The sequence below is a fragment of the Hydra vulgaris genome, chromosome 11 (assembly GCF_038396675.1).
Source record: "Hydra vulgaris chromosome 11, alternate assembly HydraT2T_AEP".
Classification (NCBI taxonomy): Eukaryota; Metazoa; Cnidaria; class Hydrozoa; order Anthoathecata; family Hydridae; genus Hydra; species Hydra vulgaris.
The window spans coordinates 49,741,473-49,765,000 of record NC_088930.1 but is presented as its reverse complement, the minus strand read 5'-3'; the positions used below and the strand labels follow the sequence as shown (position 1 = coordinate 49,765,000).

Genomic DNA, 23,528 nt, shown 5'->3' with positions numbered 1-23,528 from the left:
AATATAGTTTCACGCTTTAAATCCACTTATAAGCACTATGGCCACATGTGGCCCACATATACCTTTCTTGTCGGGGTTTCAGAACTATTGTTCTGGGTATTTTGCTATCTCTTGTTTTTCCTACTCTATGTGCTCTTTCTACAATTACTTCGCTGTTTATTTTAAGTTAGTTTTTAAAAATATCTTTTACTGTACTTTTATTATAAAATTACTTTTATTATAAAATTACTAATGTACTTTTACTATAAAATTACTTTTATCTTCACAATCAGTCCAGGTTTCATTCGGTTTTTCTTCTACTCTATCTATTCGGAGGTTATTTCGTCTCCCAGTGGGCATTTGGACGTCCAATGATGTCCAGCGGACGTCCAAATTGGACCTAAGACGTCCATTTTGGACGTCCGGTAGACGTCCAAATGAAACAGCTTTCGTCCGTCCATAGCGGACGTCCAAGGACGTCCTTTTTAGACACTTTTTGGACGAATTAAGACGTCGGACGGACGTCCAAATTCGTCCAAAATTGACGTCCTATCAAACGTATGGTCGTCGTATTTAGGCATGACACCGAAATCTAACAATAATTTCTTTTTTCAAGTTAGAAATTTATTTACTTGTTTAAATGTTATAATACATGCTATAATAGAAAAAAATTGAAGAATTTTTATATTATTTAATTCCTTCTTTTTGCAATTTCGGCATTGCACGTTTTAACAAGTCGTCAACAAGTGTCTCAATATTGCCCACGTCAAAACCATCTTTTTCTGAGATGAGCGCTTCTAAAACAAGCAAAATTTAGAACTATTTTTCATTTATATTTAAATGTTATTATGACTTTTTTGTTCTTTATAAAAATAAATAATAAAAACTGATAAAAACTTTAAGTTAATTACAATGTAACTTTTTAAACATTTATATAACGTTGTGGCCACAAATTTTCGTTTTCCTTTTATCCCATCTTTACTGAAGCAGCTTTGCAAAGGTTGTGTCATTATGCTGTCTAACACATATTTAACAAGTCGACGTGGCGTTGAACCACCGACCCCTTTAATCTGTGTAATCTAGAGACAATAAAAACTTTAGTTAAAAAAAAAAGCAAACAAATCTCAATCTTGTGTCTATTTGAGGAAAGACAAACCCATTGCATTGTAAAATAAAATCAATTGTAAATACAAATAACATTGTAAATAAAATCGTAAACTTCTAATAAAAAAAAAATTTAGCTTTTTTAGTTTTGAGTTTTTTTTTAAAAGTAACATTTAAAACTGATAATTAAATTTACTTTTCATTAAGGTGGAGAAAAAAAAAGAAATTGACAAAACTACCTTTCGAAACCTAGCTGCTTTACTGGAGTTTAATCCATTTTCTTCCTCATCAAACCTTTCCACTTTATTTATTGGTTCTGTTAAAATATCACAATTTGAGAACCCACTGGGTTCATTATTTTCAAGTAGCTTAAGACGATCTTTTGATTCACCTTAACTTGATCAAATTGACTTGTTAGTTCTATGAAAATTGCATATTGAAATTCTGAAAAGAAAAGCGAAAATTTAATTAAATATTTAATTTGCGATTTTTCAAACTTAACAAAATAGTTATTATTAATTGCAACTTTTGAATTATATTTAATTACACTTAATTATATAACATTAAATTCTTAATTCTGAAACTAAAAGAATTAAAAATATTATTATCAATATAATACGAAAAAATAAAACAATTTTCATAAATGAAAAACAATTGATAAAATGTATACAAATAAATACAAAAGTACTCACGCTTGTTTGACATTTCCTTGAAAGAAAATCCACCATCGCCTATATTTAAATGTTTCCTTTTTAAATTACCTGTTTTAAAATCAAGTTGAAAATATAGTTAAATTTTTATTTTGAAAATATAGTTGAAAAAATATATAGTTTTTCGGAAATATCTTTAAATAAAACTTCATCACCTGTATTTGAACATTCATTGCTCAGCCTACAAGTAAATCCACTGCTTATAGGTTCATTAGAATTAAAAATGAAGTCTAGCTCTGGACTAGGTGCTCGAACTTCTTTTGATTTTCCAAAAGGTTTTCCAGCATTTTTGTTAACGAAATCAGGTGGAAAATCAAGCAACAGACCTGGAGCTTGGGCTGGTTTCAGTTTTTCTAATGCAAAAAAATAATAAAGTTGAAATAAATACTAATCAAACAATAAGTTTTCTGGAATACCTTTACATAAAACTTTGTCACCTGTATTTGAATATCTATCGCTCAGCCTATGAAAAAATCCACTGTTTACAGGTTCATTAGAATTAAAAATCAAGTCTAGCTCTGGACTGGGTGCTCGAACTTCTTTCGATTATCCTTACGGTTGATACAAAAAAATTATTTATACACTCATAATAATTTTTTTATCAAGAGAAATTATAAATAATAAAAAATATAAACCGTGATTTTCTGACTCATCTTCTGTTTGAAATTCAAGCATCTGGTTGCATGTCTCCAATGTTCCAGCTTCCAAAATAAATTCAATAAACTCATATTCTTTCCAGCCTAGTTCCGGAACAGCCCACTCAGAAGTATAAGTTCCAAGAGTTTTGTATCCTTTGGGTGGGAAATAAACAATACATTTGTCTAAACTAACCCAATGAGAAGGAACCACTGTCTTGGTTGGTAGACCTTTTTCAGTTATAACAACAATACTAAAAAGCCTGAGAATAAAAAAAGGACTTAATGAACAAATCACATGTACATACACATTACATTAGTCTTAAACATCTTTTTACTTTTTTTTAAATTAGAAACATAAACCATTCAATTTTTTTTTACATATAATCGCATATTTAACTTCATATATTTTAAGTTTTTTAATCAGATTAATAATAAAACCAAAGTTTAAAAAAATCTATTCTTATAAAAAAAGATTAGAAATAAAAAATTTTAATATAAATAAAGGTTTATCAAGTTGTTGTTTTTTTCAGCCTAAATTTACACAATTTAGTAATGGTATGATAACTTGATCATTTCCATGTGCTGAGCAAACACATTTTCTCCATTTTATATTTGTACAAGTTATTTGATCTTTTCTTATAAGAAATATTTGAAGAGTCTTAGAAAAAAAAAAATCTTCAAAAAAATTGTCTAGTTCACTCTTTTTGTACATCTTGCATACTAATCTACCATAAGCCAAAATGTTATTCACAAAGCATATACAATCTTGAATATTAAACCAAGATTTAGTAGGTCAATTAATTTTGGTAATAGTAATTGTTTTTTCAGAGTAAGTATCTTTTAATTCATGAAGCCTTTTAACTATTTATACTAATGGATTCTGTTTACCACATACCAATCCTAAAAAGGTCAAAAGGTTTTCAAATAATTTTCAAATTGAAAACATGAAAAAAAATCAAGAGAAGATTGAAAAAAATTCAATATAATCAGTAAGATGCTTGAGGTTATGTATATTGTATACAGTGAAAGTATCACCATAATGCTCATGTGCATTATGCATATGACTTTTTACACACACAATAGCCTCATCACATTTCTCACAGGCATAGTAACCACTATGTTGTACAATACCCTTCAGAAGACTGCGAGCAGGCGAACCACATAGTATTGCAAAGATTGAGACATAATAGGATTTACCGCGTAAAACAACTGTTTTATTATGCAGCTCTTTCAGCTCATGTGTAAAATTGGTCAAAAACTCAATAGGATTTGGTTTTTTCTGACCACCATATAAGGCAACAGTAAAAGGTTGGAAAACAGAAAATTGGGATGTAATGGGCCATTATTGGTATCCCAATGATTTAAAAATAGGGAGACCATCTACATTAAAGAGTAGCTTAATTTCATCACAGTTATATGCACTGCGCTTTAAAATTGTTTTAAAACCTTCCTTTATGCCAAGGTATTTAAATTCACCTTCATTTATTTCGGTTGTATCAACTTTGTTCAATGCTCCTAAAACTGTTCTTGAATCTTTTGGAAGTTGGTGCCCATGATTTCTTAAAATTGTTAATAAGTCATTAATATATTCTCGTGTAGTTTGATGTTTTAATGCCCATATACGAATGTCTTTTAATAATGATTGACTATCATCCGTTAACTCACAAAATTCAGTATCTGAAGGATAAATGAAACTATCAAAACTTTGCGAAACACTTATTTTGAGCTGATGATCACAATCTGATTCATTCTCACTTTCTGATTGCAACAAACAACCATAATTAAAAGTTTTTAAAGCTAAGTTTTCACTAAAATTTGAATTATTTGCTGGGGAATCAATACATCGTGAAATTACATACACATGACTATGGTCATTATGCCAGTTAGTTATAACCTTCCTAAAAAAACACTTTGATATTTTTTTACTTGAATCTCTTTGAAATCTTTTCGTATACGTTTTGCGTTCCATTATTTAATTTTGCAGGAAGACAGAATGATCAACTGTAAGTAATGTGTAATGTAGGAAGTCAGAGTAAGCAACTGTAACAAGCAATGTTGCAATTAGCTCGCTGTTATATAACAGCGTATATAATTATACTCAAAAACACAATTACAATGGCGGTTAATAGTTCGCGCAAGCGTGTTAATACTTCGACGTCCGTAAACGTCCAAATTAAAATTAAGACGAAATTCGACTTATTTGGACCTCCAAGGACGTCTAATTAGGTCTCGGAAATCCGGAGCAGATTTGTTCGTCTTTGGACGTCCTAAGACGTCAAATGCCCACTGGGCTAGATCTATTTTCTAAGTCGATTGTTTTTTTGCTCAAAATGTTCAAGTCGTTATCATAGCATTTCTTAATTTGTTTTATCTTTTCTATTAGGTTTGTTTCTTAAAACTTTAATGTGGTTTTAACATCGCTTAAGTCTTTTTGAATATTCATCACATTGGATTTATTGTTATTTACATAAATTTCGATTTTTTCAATTCTTTCGGTTAATATTTTTAAGTTTGCACTCATTATCGACGCAAAGCTCTTTCCCAGTGAAAAATAAAACCGCGTCCCACATGGGTTCCGCGTGGGTTCCGTGTGGGATTGATGGGATTTATGTGGGACGGATTTTCCCATGTGGTATCCGTATGGAAATTTGTCACCTTAAACCCATGTGGGTAATCCCACATGGGTTACATGTGGGAACCATATGGTATTTACACACATGGGAAATCCCACGTGGGTTTCCTGTGGGATTTGCATGGGAATTAATTTAAAAGCTGGAAACTAAAAAAATTAATATATTAATAAAGAGAATGGCAAGCAAGTATGTAAGTACCACGAATAATTTTTATCTTTCCTTATAGAAATAAGATTAAGATTTGTGCAAATAGACGTATTATTAGGATAATATAATAGTTATTTGAATATAGATCTTGAGTAAATTATTTGCAAACAATTAACTGATGCAAGTTGAAATGTTGTCAAAAACCAATCTTGCATGCATGGGACACTGCAGTGTCCCACAAAGAAATGCAGGTTTGAAAGTCAAACCTGCATTTCTTTGCATTTCATAATAAGGTCCTTAAGACTTAAGGGACTTACGAACTACATTGAGGAACAAAAACAGGATATTTAAAGAAACTTTTCAATTTTTAATCTGGAGTACCACAGTGTTATTGATAATAAAGCCTCTGGGTCCAGTTTTCAAAGTAATATGATCTAAGTAATGTTTAAATAAAATAATATGCTTTAAAATGCATATAGTTATACATATAACTCCTGATAGTTAACTATATGTATAACAAGTTATACATATAATTTGTTATAAAAACTTATTTTTTAAGGTTATGCTTGAATAAATTAGTACCAATTAATTCAAATTCAAGATTTAGTTAAAGTTCAAGTTAATTTTCTTATTTATTCATTGTTTTTGTTAATTTTATATTTATTTGTTCAAATTTATCAGTTAGTACTATATTTTACTACAGTAAGAATGTTTATCATTGTTGAACGTGATTTTATGTTGTTATTGATGTTAAATTTATTACGTTTCAATAACTCAGATTAAATCTTAAGTGAATTATTGTAAGCTTTGTAGGGGTTTGTTGTATATCAAATGGTGTTGTAAATAAAGTAAAAATAATATATATATATATATATATATATATATTATTTTATGTATATATATATATATATACATATATATATATATATAATATATATATATATATATAAATATATATATATATACATATATATATATATATATATATACATATATACATATATATATATATAAATATATATATATATACATATATATATATATATATACATATATACATATATATATATATAAATATATATATATATATATATATATATATAAATATATATATAAATATAACATTAAAACAATAAAATTGATACAAAATTTCACTTTAAAACGAATACCATTAACATTGTGATGATAATAGCATTAGGAAACTAGTATTTATGTATTATTATTATACTATAAATAAATAGTTTTTTAATTCATTTTATAAAATGGAGACTGACAACTGATAATTAATGGAAATAAATACAAATTATAAAAATCATGTATTATTACTAAATACTATATTAATGCTAGTCTACAAAGTTAAAATCAATTTAGAGCATTGTTACTAGTTCTTTTGCGATTCGCACTTCCACTTCTGTCTCTCAAATTTATAAAATAAGTGGTCAAAGCTTGCTCAATAGGTAGGTTCTCAGCATAACAATGCTTTTTTCTTACACTTTCTAAAGAGAAATATGGCAAATTGATTACTTATTTTACTTAAATCGTAGGGTCATCTATGCATAATGATGTCAGATGATGACCCGGTTTGTTGAACAACTTCACCCTTTATCAAACTCAGTCAATTTTTTGCCATCTCCCATTGAAAATGATGTCAGTTTTTGTTATCGTATTATGATGGTATATCTGAATTGTTAATATAATATAAAAAATGCATATACCATCAATTTTTTTCTGGTTCAATTATACATTTATTCTCAACAGTACTAAAAGTAAAAAAAAAAAAACATAAATTGTTCTTTCAGATAAGCAAGCTAATTTCTGAATTTAAATTGTTTTTCTTATGATCCTCTACAGTTTTAAGCAACAAAAGCAAGAAGTTTTTAGACCACATTGTTGGTGTAAATACCTCTAAAACCTGCTCATAGCTAGCATAAATTGTTTTACTTTTTTTTTAAATAAAATATTTTACTTTTTTTTAATTGACATTATTTTGGTCTCAACATCCCCTCCCCATTGTCAATTATTGCTAAACTCACACTGCCCCTCTATCTACTGGCGTCATTTATGGATGATCCCATAGCCTAAATACTATATATATATATATATATATATATATATATATATATATATATATATATATATATATATATATATATATATATATATATATATTATTTTTACTTTATTTACAACACCATTTGAGATACAACAAACCCTTACAAAGCTTACAATAATTCAGTTAAATTTCAATCTGAGTTATTGAAACGTAATAAATTTAACATCAATAGAAAAGTAAAGCTGTCATCATTTAAAATGTAAAGGGTGTTGTCAAAATATGTTGATAGTAAAATTAAGTTACTAATAAAATCACGTTCAACAATGATAAATATTCTTACTGTAGTAAGAATTAGTACTAGTTAACAAATTTGAACAAATAAATATAAAATAGTGAAAAAACAATGAACAAATAACTTGAACTTGAACTAAATCTTGAATTTGAATTAATTGGTTCTAATTTGTTCAAGCATAACCTTAAAAAATAAGTTTATATAATAAATTTTATGTATAACTAGTTATACATATAGTTAACTATCAGGAGTTATATGTATAACTGCATGCATTTTAAAGCATTTTATTTAATTTATATATTACTTTAGATCATATTACTTTGAATACTGGACCCAGAGACTTTATTCCCAATTACACTGTGGTACTCCAGATTAAAAATTTAAAAGTTTCTGTAAATATCCTGTTTTTGTTCCTCAATGTACTTCGTTAGTCCCTTAAGTTTTATGAACCTTATTATATATAAAGTTAAAAGTTTTGGAGCCTAAAAAAAGTTACAGAAACCTCCCTATCTTCCCCCTATTTTAATTTTTTTTTTTTAATAAAGAAAATTTGACTTTCAAACCAGCATTTCTTTGTGGGACACTGCAGTGTCCCATGCATGCATGTTTGGTTTTTGACAACATTAGAACTTGCATCAGTCAATTGTTTGCAGATAATATACTCAAGAACTATATTCAAATATCATATGAACATGTTAGAGAATGTTCATATGATATTTGAACATCACAAATTTAATAATATTGTTGTGATATGTTATATAAATAATTCCATAATAGATTATGATATGAAAATAAGACAGGATATGAAGGCAATGATCAAAGAATAAATTTACTTATAGAAATTTAGATGTTTGTTTATTAGTTTCAGAATATTATATTATGTGTGACCGCGGCCTTCTATAATAACAGGCCTTGACATCGCGCAACAAAGTTGTTAAACTGAAGGCCAATTCCTAATACTGTGTTTACATTTTCATCTTTTAACATTAGACGAAAGTTTGTGTTCGCGCTTTTTTAATAATCTTTAAAATGTGATTGGTTTATAAATTAGATAGCCCAACATCAAGATGATAACGTTGTAAGGTTCAAGGCGTTAACTTTGTAAGGTAATAATATTGTCAAACTAACGATAAGTTTTTTTAATAATTAAAATGCCTTAAAAATGCCTTTAAAATGCTGTGTATCTCTTTGCAAGTCGAACTATCTCAACTACAACAAAAATATCAATTTATACAACTACAATATCAATTACAACTACAACAAAAATATCAATACTCAACTACGACAAAAATATTAATTTATAAATTCCCGAAGAATCTAGAGGAGAGAAAAAGATGTAGTGAAGCTATCTCAAGAACTGGTTTTATTGTTACAGACTATACAGCATTATGTCAACTGCATTGGCCAAATGAAGCACCTTTTGAAAGCAAATATGGGAAGCAACGACCTTTAAACCCACCATCTGTTTTTAAAATATTCCGTCTAGTTGTTTAGCCACACCAGCAAGTAAAGTTAGAAAAAATGTAACTTCAAGCGGTTTTCGAAGCATTTTACCAGATGAGTTAAATGATTTTCTAAAAGAGGATGAACTTATATTTGACGATATTCAATCTTTGTTAAGTGATAATAACGATGTTATTGTTTTCCAGCTTAATAAAAAAAGTTTACACATACAATCAAAAATGTACAAACTTGGTGTTTCATTATTTATTTTAGTAATTTTCAATGATTATTCATTTGTAGCTAACCATAATGGCACAATTTGTAATATTTCATATTTAGCTGTAAACAAATTAAAGTTAATAAAAACAAAATCAGCTTTATTTGAAGCAGTTAGATTTTTAAAAAATAAAGAAAGTTCGCTTCAATCAAATATTCTATTCGAACACCTTAATGCTATGAGAAAAGTTAATGTTGGTGAAGTTTTATATACTTCAGATATTATATGTAGAGCATATGAGTATTTTGCTATGCGACGAAGTTTATATGATTGTTTGTGTATTGACTACAAGTTGCCAAGTATAAGGACTTTAACCCTGTTGAGATATATTGATAAAACTTTTTTTTTGCTTGAATCAACTTTTGTTGGTGTTTTTAATTGTTGGTGATTTTTATTGTTACCATTTTTAGCAAAAAAAATTAAAAATACAGTTATCTTTCTAATATATAGATATATACTTTGTTATGGTTCTGCTTGTTATTGATACTATTTAAGATTACATAAATATTCTTAATGAAATTTGAAATACGAAAAGCATGATTATCTTTTAACAATTTTTTGGTTTTCTACTAGAGATTATTATTAGAAAACATAGACTGCCATTACACCCTACCTAATATAAAAATATATCAATATAAGTAAACGTGAAAGTTTAATCGGCCTTCAGTTTTTACGGCATTTTGCGCGATGTCAAGGCCTGTTATTATAGAAGTCTACATCATTGAAAAAGTAGGTTTTTACATTTTTGTTTTTGTTTTTTTGTTTAACTACTTATCCTTATTAATCACTTTTTTTCAGGATTCTCCTCATGGGTTCAAGCTCATTACGCATAATATGTGTTCAATTACGCATAAACGTTAGTCATTGTAAGTAATAAATTAGGAAATAATTATTTGTGAAATATTGTAGTCATTAATGACTTCAAACTGGCTAATAATTAAAATTGCTCGACAAATAAGGTTCCTTATTAAAATTGCTCTCTTTCTCTCTCTCTCTCTCTCTCTCTCTCTCTCTCTCTCTGTCTCTCTCTTTCTTTCTCTCTCTCTCTCTCTCTCTCTCTCTCTCTATATATATATATATATATATATATATATATATATATATATATATATATATATATATATATATATATATTTATATTTATATATATTTGTATTTATATATTTTTTTTTAGAAAATGTTTGAGGAAAGTTAGAAGATACTAAAAACCTTGGTATTATACAAGCCGAAGCGATTTAATTAATTCAATTGACAAAAAACGGCGTGTAAATCGCAAAAGAAAAAATAATATTTTTAATATTCGTATTTGATGTATTGATTAATAGCATTTATTTTTAAATAAATTCATTTTGCAACACGTTTTTTAATTTTATAAAATTTCGTCATAATAGTTTAAGGTAAATCCCACATAGGTTATAGGTGGAAAACATCACATGTAAAAGATCAAAAATGCTACACGTTTTGAATACCAAATGGGATAAAGTAGCAAATACCAGATTAAGTTAAGCCTCTCTGAAAGCTTCGATGATTAATTTTAAATTACTATTTAAATAATTTTTAAATGAAAAGAATTTTAAAAATTATCATAGAAGCATTCGGACTTTCATTTGTCTAGTATTGACTACTTTTATACCATTTGGATTATAATATGTGGCATTTTTCACTGGGTTTCTTGTTCCTTTAACAACTTTTCTGTTTCTTGCAGTATACATATTTTTGGTTCCTCCAATTTCTTGATAATTAACTTTTCTATATTTTTAAACGAGTTTTCCATATTTGTAAAATATTTTATAATTTAACACGCTGTAGAAAAAACGCGTCTGTTCGTTTCAACACGCTGCTTTCAAATGTAGTCCAGGCACTAATGCTGTTGTTGAAAGGGTATTTTCACTAGGGAATGATTATTGGAGCAGTGAGAAGTTGCAAATTTCTGTAAAAACATTATCTGCCGTCTTAATTGTCAAATTTAATATGCAAAATGAAAGTTGTTCGGATGTGGCTACATTATTAAACGAACATCCTCATTTAGCAAAAAAAATCTACTCCGAAGAAAAATATGTCTTTAAAAGAAAATAAAGTTTTTATCATTTTTTCTTCTTTCTTTCTTTTTTACTTATGAAATACTTGCAAAGTGTACTTTTTGAACAAAAAATAGTTGGTCACCTTAGTTTATACCAGCCAAAACATTAAAGTCAGACATTCAAAATTATTAAAGTGCTAAAATAAAATAAATGAATACTTTTAATAAATTTTCAGCTTTACACTTTCAATTTAAAACATGTGACAAAGTAAATTTGTTTCCTGAGTAAACTAAAATGGCGTATATTAGTGGTCACTTTTTCGGCAAATTTTAAAAACAAACCTTTCGTATATTTATTTCACGCGTGTTCAGTGAACTTTATAATTTTGCAGAAATTAATTTTGGCTAAATAACGTTAGCAAAACCAACGTTAATGTGACGTTAAAACGACGAGAGAATTTTGAAGTAAAAAACCTAACGTTATGACAACGTTGGATTTAGTTGCTCAACGTCGCCTACATAAATACAACATAAATTCAACGTTGGATTGACCCGCTGGGACGTTAAGGTATAATATAAGTTAGTGTCATCCGCAAACATTATTACTTCAAGTTTTTTTGAAGCTTTAGCAAAATCAATATTAATAAAAACATTCTACATTTAATTGTTTTGGATGTTTATATTTATCTGAAATAATATTTTGTTGTCTGTTACAAAGTTAGTTGATTTGATTTTAGATTTATTAGTTTTTGTATTCTGGAGAATTAAAAAGTATATAGGAAGTGATCGGATATATCTGTCTTGATTATTCCCGCTTTTAGCGATGAATTGTTAAAAGAATTACTCAATATATTGTCTAATGCACTAATTGAATTTAATGTTACTTAGGTCGGTTTGTTTATTAATGGAAAAATATAGTGTTGGATTATCTAAATAATACATTAATTGTTTACAGTGCACTCTTCATTGTACTGTAAACAATTTATGTAAACAATTTAATATTCAACTCCGTGGCGCAGTAGTAGTGCACTTGCCCCAGAAACAAAGGATCCGTGGTTCAAACCCCACCACTGGCAAGTTTTGCGACCTCGGTTAGGAAGGAGGCGTAAACTTCCAAATGTTCATCCGCGGTGCTCTGTGAGAAGACCGTTAAGACTTCATAAGGCACCTAAAAAAAACTCTGGGTGTACCAAGGTAACTGCTTGATTCTAAGGGTTTTAGGTTGAGTTTCAAAAGACATGAGGTTTTTCTTCAGATTCTATTAATATGTATAGGTACGAGCTGGAATGTGTTGAATATAAAGTCCTAAGCGTTCCTACTTAGTTCAAAATTGATTTTTCCGAAATCCAGAAAACAGTGTTTTAAAACTATATCATTTTTATAATTTTGGCTATCTCTTATAATAAATATTATAGAAACCAACATGACATTCCTTTGTCTTTGTCTTCAAAATGTGGTTAATTTAATATATAATAATACCTTTAACCCAGTGGTCAAGCGCCGTCCAGGAGACGTTCGTCGGACGTCTTTAGGACGTATGGACGTTCGTAAAAAGTATGACGAACGTCTCCCGGACGACGCGTGCCCACTGGGAATAGTTTCACTAATAAAGCTTTAAAGCATTTGATGACTTGTTTAGAAATATTAACTGTTAAAACTTGTGTAACTGTAATAATTTTATAACTACATTGTATAACATTTTTATTATCAAACATTTATTTTGTACAAGATAATGTAGTATTATTTTGAAAATCTTCCCTAGTTAAATATTACATATCAAATGGCTCACCTTTCAAGGAAAAAAGATCATAATGAATCCAGAGGTTCAGTTTGTTTTTGTTGCTGTAATAAAATGGACAACTACTCTCTTCGTAGTATGCCATCACTATGTACACGAAGAATTCAATTTTGATATAAATGCATTTCCCACTAGACTTTGTTGCCGTTGCTAAAATGTTCTCTATGCCAAAAAGGTTACTATATTTTATATATTAATTTTATTGATTCATTAAATTTTTTTTAAATGCACCATGCATGCACCCATGCACCAAAACATCTGCTGTTCAAAATGCTAAGAATCTTATTCTTTCCAAGAATAAAAAGATGTCAGAGCAAATTTTTACTAAATTCTAAAGATTTTAGTAAAAGCTGAAAATTTGTTACAATTATCCACTGGTAGATTTTTATTTATTTATTCATTTATAATGACTTACTGTAATATTCTACTTTAATTTTACTAAAATTACATATAATCTTGCTCAGAGCAAGGAAAGCTTATGAAAATGATTGAAGAGGTTTGAAAAAGAGAGTTACTTATAAAGATTGAAAGAGTTACTACAGCTGACAATCAATGCTTATGTCTAAATTGTTGTATGGTATCAGACAAGCGCAGCCACAAGATTTTTAATTTAAGAGATTATATCATTGGTTCAAATGAAAATTTTTGCATTAAAAAGTTAAACTTGTTCTGCACAAACTGGTTTCAACTAGTTGGAAAGAGCATTAGGCACCCATGCACCAAAACATCTGCTGTTCAAAATGCTAAGAATCTTATTCTTTCCAAGGATAAAAAGATGTCAGTGCAAATAACCTGAGCTGTTCTAAAGTTTTTAGTAAAAGCTGAAAATTTGTTACAATTATCCACTGGTAGATTTTTATTTATTTATTTATAATGATATACTGCAATATTCTATTTTAATTTTAGAAGGATCACTGCTACCTGTAGTACTAAAAGCTAAGCCCCACTACCTGAAGTACTAAAACCTAAGCTCCACTACCTGTAGTACTAAAACCTAAGCTCCACTACCTGTAGTACTAAAACCTAAGCTCCACTACTTGTAGTACTAAAACCTCCACTACCTGTAGTAAAGCTCCAAACAATCAAAGTAGTCTCTGCTGAAATTTGATATCAAGAAAAATCATGATTTGCCTGAAAATGTTGTTCGTGATATTCTTAGAGATTTACGAAAAGATCGTGATCTGTATTATTATGCCGCAATGTTAAAAAAAATAAATTGAAAAATTCATTATTTATTCTACTTATTTATTTGTTCAAGGAAAACAAGGAAAACTTTTATTTGCATCATTTATCATAATTGTTTCATTTATATTACTTTAAAATAAATCACCACTGTCATCTGAATCATTTATTGTTGAAATATTGTTGATAAACTCAATCACAGACGAATGAGTTTCAGAGTTTTCGTTAATCTCCGGAGGTAATAACATTTGTAAAGCTTGAGAAGACAAATATCTGCTAACTTTTGCATGAGGTTTTAAAAGTGAAGATATTGCAGGATCTGACGAAACCAGAAGTCTGCAAAAAACGTCATGCATTGTATTTTTTCTGGAATTTTTCCTGGAGAAATCTTCGCGATATTTTTTAAAGTCTTTGTTTCTCGATTCCTGTGCATCCTCAGATAGTTGTCCTATGGGTAGTATTGCTGTTTTTGTTATTAAGGCTCCATGAATAAGTACTTTGTGTACTGTTGTAGGCAAGTTGTACCAAGGATACTTTTCAACAAAAAGTAGTGCAGTTTCGGTAGAATAGTTATCGAGTTTGTCTGCGTCTATAGGAAAGCCACTAGATAATACCTGTAAAATTACATGAAACCGATTTATTAGTTCTAAATCCACTCCTAGAATATCAGCAGACACTTGTGAGTTTTTAAAAAATCTTCGAGCTGTATTTCCGTCATTTGTATTACCGCATCCTGGTTTCGGTCGATCAACTATTAACCCTAGCTGCAGCTTAAAAGCATTCTAGATTAACAATTTTTGTTGTAATATTATACTTTTTTCAATGTCAGAACGTGCTTGCCATTTTTTTATTACAAGTTTATACCCAAGATGCAAAAAACATTTAAAAAAGCGAATCCATGCGTGCAACGTTGATAAACCGTATTCCAATTTTGATTCGTCAACTTTTATTTCTTTAACGAAATTGATATTATTGAATTGACTCGAAGTAGCAGAACACAAATAACACCGCATTGTTGATTTCGTCAATGTTATTGGATTGCAAACTTTTCCGTCAATCATTGTCATAACCAATTTATAATGTATTTTAATTTCTATTTCATGTTGAACAATGATGAGAGGAACCAGTGATTTAATTTTATCTTCAATATAGTCTTTTTCATTAATGCTTGTATGGACATTTTCGTGAAGAAATTGAAGTCTGATAGGTCGGCAAAATCGAGTAGATCAGGGTGTCCTATTTTTCCATAGAATAATATCTTGACCTAAAACTGAATTTGTACACAAAAGTTGTAATGGTACAAGTGAAGTCAGAAAAACATTTGCATCTGAGTTTCTTCCATCGGCAAATCTCTGTTTATATTCGCTATGACCGGAACTGCCATCAAACCTCCACTTAAGAATTAAAATAAAATTTGATAAAATATTTACATTCAAGGAGTCAATTACATTTTGTTGAGTTTTTATAATTCTTAAACAAGTGTGATTTAATAAAGATTGCAGTTTTACTTCGGCGCTTATTTCAGTTACCGTTATATCTTCAGGGTAACACATTTTCTTGGCTTCTTTAAGTTTTTCGTAAGATGGTAAAAAAGAAGAGCTATTCGCAATTGCAGCACTTCTTATAATGCAATATTGATGTTTAGAAAGCTTTGCTTCCATTAGTATAGAAAGAGCTGTTTCAGCACATAGTTCAGATGTTTGTGAAATTTGGGACAATTTAAAGCTCTCTATATAGTTTGCGACTCGGTGTTGAATTGTGGAAGGTAAATCTTTAACTGTAACTCCGGCATTGCATGCTCTTGAAGCCCGAAGACTCATCTGAGAAGCAAATGCTAACTTGGATGAACTAAATGTCGAACGCATTTCCTCTGTTTTTCGCCGTTTCGTTCGTTCACTAGCTTCATCAAAATTCAAAGGTGGTCGACCCATTGCACTATGGCTTTTTCTCTCTTTATTTCGTGCTTGAACAATCTGAAATTATTTAAATGTTTAGTAAATATAAAAAAGTTTAAAACTTTAATAGAGATAAGCATTAAATATTTTACACAAATATTTTTTGAGGCTTTTAACCAAGTGTCATGTGTCTTCAAAAATATTTTTTTTGTTCAGTTACTACTTTTCCATTTTATTTTTAATTTTGTCAATACATTTTTTAGTTTCTTTTTATCATCTGTTGAAAATTGGAAACAAATTTTTCTTCTTAGACACAACTGTGATTGCAAAATATTAAGCTGGTCATCTAGATCTGAAGATAACTCGTTTTTTAAAATTTCAAAAATTTCAATTCGAGGAATTTGCAAATGATCTTTTTGTGAACCTTAGATATTAATTGAAAATATAATAATTGAAAAAATCATAAAAAAATTATAACTTTACTAAACTAATTAAAAATAAAGTAAAAAGTAATCGATAATATATTATATTATATAAATTCGATATATAAGAGAAAGGTAAAATATACTGTTAATCATATGATTGTATATAGATATAGTTATTATGTTTTTTGAGAAACTGATTTTGTAAAATTCAATAAAACTATACAAAAATCGTCGTAGCTGAGGTAAAAAAGACGTCGTAACCGAGGGGGTTTGTCTCCCCGCCCCCCCTACACTCTAACTTTGTCGAAATCTCATTCATGTGTGCTACTAATTTTTTTGTAGTTTTATTGCACTTAATCAGTTTCTCAAGAAACATAATAACTATATCTATATACAATTTGACTGATTTTGTAAAGAAAACAAAACACCGCCATTTTGTTTACTAAAAAACACGACTAGCACTACACAATATAAGTTAATGAAGTAATAGGCAAAAATAGGTGCCTTTTCTTTTAATCAATCTTTAGAATACACTTTTATGAACAACATCCAAATTATAACTAAGCGGAATCTCGCGGGTTCACTACTTTTTCAATGCTTGAAAAATAGGTTAAAGAAAATAAATAAACTTTATTCTGTACTTTTTTGTTCGCACTTTTCGCATAAAATTTAGAGAAATAATATAAAACTTTTTACTAAAATATTATATAAATAGCTTGAATAGTATCGTCCATAAGTAGATTTTTAGTAACGATAAATAACTTTTTTGTAAACGATACTTATTTGACCACATTTTTTTTTTGTTTTTAAAATGCCTATTAAGTGTTTTTAATAACAGATGTTTAACTGCGTAGATTTAGGTAACTTTAAAATTTATACAATTTTTTCTTATACAATAAAATGCAACAGGGCTTTGTTTATGTAGTTTCAAAATAATAAATTTTTTTTTTTTTGACTTTTGGCCAGCTTTTTTGAAAATTAGCCCACTGTGCAGCCGAATGTTAATAAAATTTAAACAGTAATATCAAAAAAAATTGGTTGCAAAATTTGTGTTTTAATAACATATAAAAAATGTATCGGGTTTTAAAAATTCGTTTTAATTTTACTTGTTTTAAATTCAGTCAACAAATGGGAACTTGGATATGAAAACCGTGAGGCTTCAAAATTTAAGAAGAATTCTTGAAGAATTCTGTATTTGAATGAAAGTCGTTTTGACAATATGTTTTATTTAAACAGTTTTTTGCATTCTGCGTGTATAAAAATTAAAACATGTTTTAAATTTGGTAAACATGAAAAAATATAAAACTCATTTAAAATACAAGAAAAATATTCTTTTCAGCGCACTCAATAATCCGCTACAATATTGGCATCCAACTTTAAATATTACTTTATATAAACTTACATTTATTAAAAGTTTAATACAAAAGGACTAGTTCTGCCCGGGCTCGAACCGGGGACCTTTCGCGTGTAAAGCGAACGTGATAACCACTACACTACAGAACTCACGAACAACATAGGAAAACATTATTTTATTATAACATATTTCAAATAATCACGAAATTTGTGATCAATGAGGGAAAAGTTCTTTAATTGTTCAAAAAAAATGTTATTTTATAATAATTTTTTTTTATATCAAATTACATTTCAAAACAATTTTTTAAGCATTTTTGTAAAACTCGATATTACATCAAGTTTTACAAAAATACTTATTATTGTTTTATTTCATTTTAAACTTAAAAATTGTTTATAAACTTAATGAACTTTACCCTTATAAACAAAATACTCATGGGGGAGGGGGGTTGTTTTTTGCCAACTAGAGACACACAAAAAAAAAGAAAAAAAGTTCCTCAATATTTGACATTTGCCAACTATACTTCAAAACTTACCAACTGAAATGCTAAATGTACTAATGTGCTAACACAAATGCATATATAACAGCTTGGAGGAGGAGAAAACCCCCTACACTCCTCGTTCGGGATGGCCCTGGTCGGCCCTGATTGTAACAACCACTCTAACAGAAATGAAAATTTATTTTTTTATTTTTTTTGTTTATTTATTAACAGCTATTAATGTCTGGAATGAACTATTTTAAATTAGTCTATTCCAGACAATTATTCCAGTTAGTCATTTCCAGAAATAACTTCCATTTTGGTTAGATTGGTTTTTAACAACAACCACGCAGAATAAAAGAAGCCGAAATACAAAACTTAGAATAAAATTCCAAAATCCTGAGCCATTTCCAAAGCAAGAACAATAAACTAGACAGGCTTTTAAAAAAAACAATTATAATTATAATTATAAAAAAAAAAAAATTAAATTAAAAAATATAAGTAATTAACTTAATAAAAATTTACAACTTTTCACAACCACAAGAACCGCTTATTTCAATTTATTTAGTATAGCGAATTTAGTAGGGTGGTTCAAAAAAGCACACTTTTAAATTTAAAATTATATGGGTCGATAGTGAAGATAAGTGTCTTGATGTTATTTCATCATATAAGGTAAGTGTGGGTATTAAGGCCCGGCTGGTAATAAGGCCCACTAATCCAAACTTAGGGAAAAAATAAATTGTGAAACTTTTTTCGACATTAATATATTAGAGTTATCTGGTTTTATCACTGGCAGCAAAAAAAAATCAGCATTTCTTTACATTTTCATTTTTTTAGGTGGGCCTTAATACCCATACTTACCTTAGATGAAATAACATCAAGTTCTTTTTTTTTCATTTGATTTTTGTTACTTTTTTTACTTTAAATTTTCAAAAATTTAAAGTAAAAAAGTTGTTTAAAGTTGTTGCACTCTCTTGTTTTAGTATGTTATTTTTGAAAAACAGAAATCTTTTTCTAAAATAACATACTAAAACAGAAGAAATATTGCATAAATAACAGAAACTTTGAAGGATTTTATTTTTAAAGCATATAAAAATAATGGTTATAAAAAATATTATCCATGAAGATATAAATTATACAAAAACAAGATTTAATTTTAAATTGATTTAAATACGAGTGGTATAGCGTGGCATTATACCACGTCAAAAGCAATCTAAAAAGGTTTTATAATTTGAAAACATGGCGATTCCTTTTGTCACCAAACCGAAAAAAGTTACTTAACAGCATCTTTAACTAGTAGTATTATTATATAGTTACGTACAAATGAGGTCTTTTAAGGTGTTGTTAAAAACCATGTAACAGCTTTATGGATAACCAATAATATAATGATCTCTACTTGCGTAAATTTTGAAATATAATATCAATATAACTATAATGTAATATAATATATATTCTTTTAAACACCCAACAATTACACAAACTGTAGGTAAAAAAACAAAAAAAGAAAATGCTATGTGCGTTCTTGTAATGTTCTCTTCCATCAAAGTTCTAAACATAAGTCTTTGTTCCATAATTAAATTCCATAATTGGAAAGATTGTTTTAAAATTGCGGCAATATTGGCATCCAACACTTCCTTAAGGCGTGCAGTTTTAATTTTATTGCCCTCGATCATACATTGGAGCATATTAATACCAAATTGCTTGCATATTAGCCATATCTTATATATCTCATATTATAAAAAATCTCATCTCATATTATGATTAATATATAAATTAAAAAATAATAATAATAAATATACTTTTGGTAAATGAAAACATACTTAAGTCCCAAACTTAAGTATGTTCTTATTTATATCACATTAGAATGAACAACCACCTTATTTGGGTTTGGGTATAAACTTTATATTATCATAACCTTTGAATTTTGAATTTTAAAACCTGGCGACTTAAATTTAGTGTAAGAAAATAAAAAATAAAAGTTATTAATTTGTTAGGGGTAGTAAATGTTTTAGGGTGTTTTTTTCCAGGCTCCCATCACCACAAGTTTAATTTCTTAATCTACGTATAAATCATTGCTTAGCTACTGCTTAGGTTATACGTATATTACACAGTGGCGTAGCAAAATATTTTTGGCCAGTAGGCTTACTGGTCCAGGTGCCCAATTTCTGTTTCTCTGGAACAATAACTTTTACTAAAAAAAACAACAACAAAAACTCTTTAAACATATCTTAAGGCTCCTAAACCTTGCGGTCCCAGGCCTAGTTGCTTGAGGGACAGTAAATGATGCGTACACTAGCCTTGTTGTAGTTAGGCCACTGATACTACACGCAGATAAAGATATTTACATAAATAGTTCTAAATTTTTCACGCCCATATATTACCGCAGTTCTTAAAACCAGTGCCGGATTAGGACTTGCAGGGTCTGATGATACTTTTAAGTAGGTGGCCTTTTTTCTTATTAAAAACCTTACAAAAATAAAGCATCCTGTTAAAAATTTCGGAGCTCCTAAATCTGCGGAACAGGGGGTTGTAGACCCCATAATCCAGGACTGGTTTAAATTTTCCCTCCTCTGTTTTTAAATAATAAAAAGTTCTAAGCAAAAAATCTGTAAAAAGAACTAACGATTATATCAATTATGCCTTTCAATTAGTCTACCCTTTCTGAGTCTCCCATTGATATATGCGCCTTCTCACTGCGATGTTTCAGCTTTCTCTGAAATCTAGACTTTACTTTTTTGCATTACTGCTGTACAAAATCCTGTCAAAGTTATTGTAGAATATAAGTAAATTTACCTACTTATTTTATATAAATTACTTTTAATTTACTTTACAAATTAAATAAAATGTTATATAAAAGCTTATGTAATTTAAATTTTATTTTATGTAACTAATTTTTATAAAGATTTGTTATTACTTTTAAAATAAAAAATTTCTACTTGAAAAATATTATTTTATTCGTAAATTATATTTACATTTCGTAGCATATTACTTTTACGTAATTTATTTATGAAAATTTTTCATATTTAAGTTTTTTTTTTTATGATTTTTTTAAATTAGTTCGTAAATGTAAATTACAGTTTGAGGAACTTTTATATTATGTAAAGTATTTTTAAAAGAGCCATCCCTACTGCTGATTTGCGTCCTGAAAACCTTTACAATACAATCCATATTGAGCAGTTTTTTAAATAGGTTTAATTTTAAAAAACCAACCGTTTGCGTTAAACTGATTTCCATCTTGTAGGTCAAAACTTAAATTTTTAACAATATTAAAATCTTTAAGTAAATATAAAAAACCATGCATTTGCGCATGTGCATTTTGTTTATAAAAAAAAATTTAAATTTATATTCAAAAATGTTTTAGTTTAAAAGATACTCACATCATATTTTAAAATGGTGACCACGTTATAAAGTGTTAACAAATTTTGGAAAAATGTATATCATTATGTAAATCAAAATAATGTTTTAAATTAGAACGCATTGTAAGCGCTTAAGTGGTGGAATGTTGAAGATGCCTTAAGTTAGAAACCTATTTTGTTGCTTTGCGTTGAACAGATTCAACCAAGGCTATATATCAGTTTTAATTAAGGGGCCCATATTTAAGGTGCTGCCTTATAGACACTAAGTAGTATGAAATTTGTATTTTTATTAATTAAATTAATATTTTATTTATATACCAAGAATTTGTAGGGGTTTTGAAACAATTATTTGAGAAAATGACAAATGCTCTACTTTAGTAAAAATGACTCCTAAATTTTTAGTAGAGCTTCTTAGTTATCTATATATAACTCTGCTATTTTTGTAAACAGTAAATGCAACTAGTATTGGTTTGACCGTAATTGATGAAACAGCATTTTGAAATGTAGCGTAGACGATCCTGCATAACGTATAAACATTTCATTTAGAGTAACCAAATTCGACGTTTTGTTGACTGACAGATCAAGTCCATGTTATAGTTTATATTAACTATGTTACTTATATAAGTAAACGCATAGTAAATAAGTAAACACAAGTTTAATTAGTATCAGGCAACCAAAAAAGTTCGTGCGGTTTATCCTAATTACCTATTTCTAAAAAATGTATTAAGAAAACTGGTTGTGGTGGGGGGATGATTTTGCATATAAATTAAAGCTTGTTTTAAGGAGAATCAATCAGTGTGTTTTTTAATAAGTTTTATTAGTGCGTTTTAAATTTAAAAGTCTTACGTGGAGTATGGCTGTGTCAGATGCGATAATTCGCGCCTGTTTACTTTATGAGTTCAAACTTGGAACCAAAGCTGCAGAAGCTTTTCGTAAGATATGCACTGCTTTTGGGGAAGGTACCATAGCAGAACGGACGGGTCAAAAATGGTTTAAAAAATTTTCTTCTGGAAATGAAAACCTTGAAGATGAACCAAGATCTGGAAGACCATCCATCGTAAACGAGGATATCAAGCTGGCAATCGAGCAGGACTCCAGTCAAACATGTCAGGACCTTGCCTTAAGATTTAATGTGAGTGATGAAACTATTCGTTTACATTTGCACCAACTTGGAAAACGTTGGAAGTTGAGCAAATGGGTACCTTATGAGTTAAGTGAAACAAACAAACTACACCGCTTAACCATTTGTTCTTCATTGCTTTCCCGCCACAATTTAGTGCCATTTTTTGACGTGCGACGAAAAATGGATTGTGTACTGCAACAAAAAACGAACATATCATTGGCTAGCCAGTAACGATCCAGTACCGATGACAGGAAACTCTAGCACGTTTACAATGGGAGATTCTACCTCACCCTCCGTATTAACCAGACCTTGCGTCAAGCGACTATCACCTGTTTTTGGCCCTGGATAATCATTTGAGGAATCGACTGTTTCGAAATAGAGAAGATCTCGAAAATAAGTTAGTTAAATTTTTTAGCTACCAAACTTAAGGCTTTTATAAAAATGGAATATGCCAGCTTGTTTCACGATGGGAGAAAGTTATTTAAAATAACTTTCTCCCATCGTGAAAAATAAAAGACTATTTTTCAGAGTAAACTTTATTAAAACTGTTTTTATGTGTATTTATTTATGAATATGCAAAACCGCACGAACTTTTTTGGTTGCCTAATATATAAGTAATCATTA

The 23,528-nt window shown here is 28.7% G+C and overlaps 1 protein-coding gene, 1 long non-coding RNA gene and 1 other non-coding gene across 5 annotated transcripts; 1 reads left to right on the top strand and 2 right to left on the bottom strand.

Annotated features, from left to right (window-relative positions):
- Positions 1-602: 602 nt before the first annotated feature.
- Positions 603-4,559, bottom strand: LOC136086735 (uncharacterized). 3 transcript variants are annotated; one of them, XR_010641541.1, is made up of 7 exons: positions 2,429-4,559; positions 2,210-2,344; positions 1,949-2,119; positions 1,776-1,844; positions 1,323-1,527; positions 899-1,058; positions 603-773 (listed from the first exon to the last, which is right to left on the bottom strand). It is a non-coding gene; the product is annotated as an uncharacterized LOC136086735 (long non-coding RNA). The 3 variants fall into 3 exon arrangements; XR_010641540.1 differs by having other exon boundaries at positions 603-776; positions 1,949-2,146; positions 2,231-2,344; XR_010641539.1 differs by having other exon boundaries at positions 605-773; positions 1,949-2,146; positions 2,231-2,344.
- Positions 4,560-18,026: 13,467 nt separating this feature from the next.
- On the bottom strand, positions 18,027-18,099 carry trnav-uac (transfer RNA valine (anticodon UAC)). The gene has a single exon. It is a non-coding gene; the product is annotated as a tRNA-Val (tRNA).
- Positions 18,100-22,634: 4,535 nt separating this feature from the next.
- LOC136087102 (histone-lysine N-methyltransferase SETMAR-like) lies at positions 22,635-23,135 on the top strand. Its single transcript, XM_065809608.1, has one exon. It carries the CDS (start codon positions 22,635-22,637, stop codon positions 23,133-23,135), a length of 501 nt encoding a protein of 166 aa, XP_065665680.1.
- The last annotated feature ends 393 nt before the right edge of the window (positions 23,136-23,528 follow it).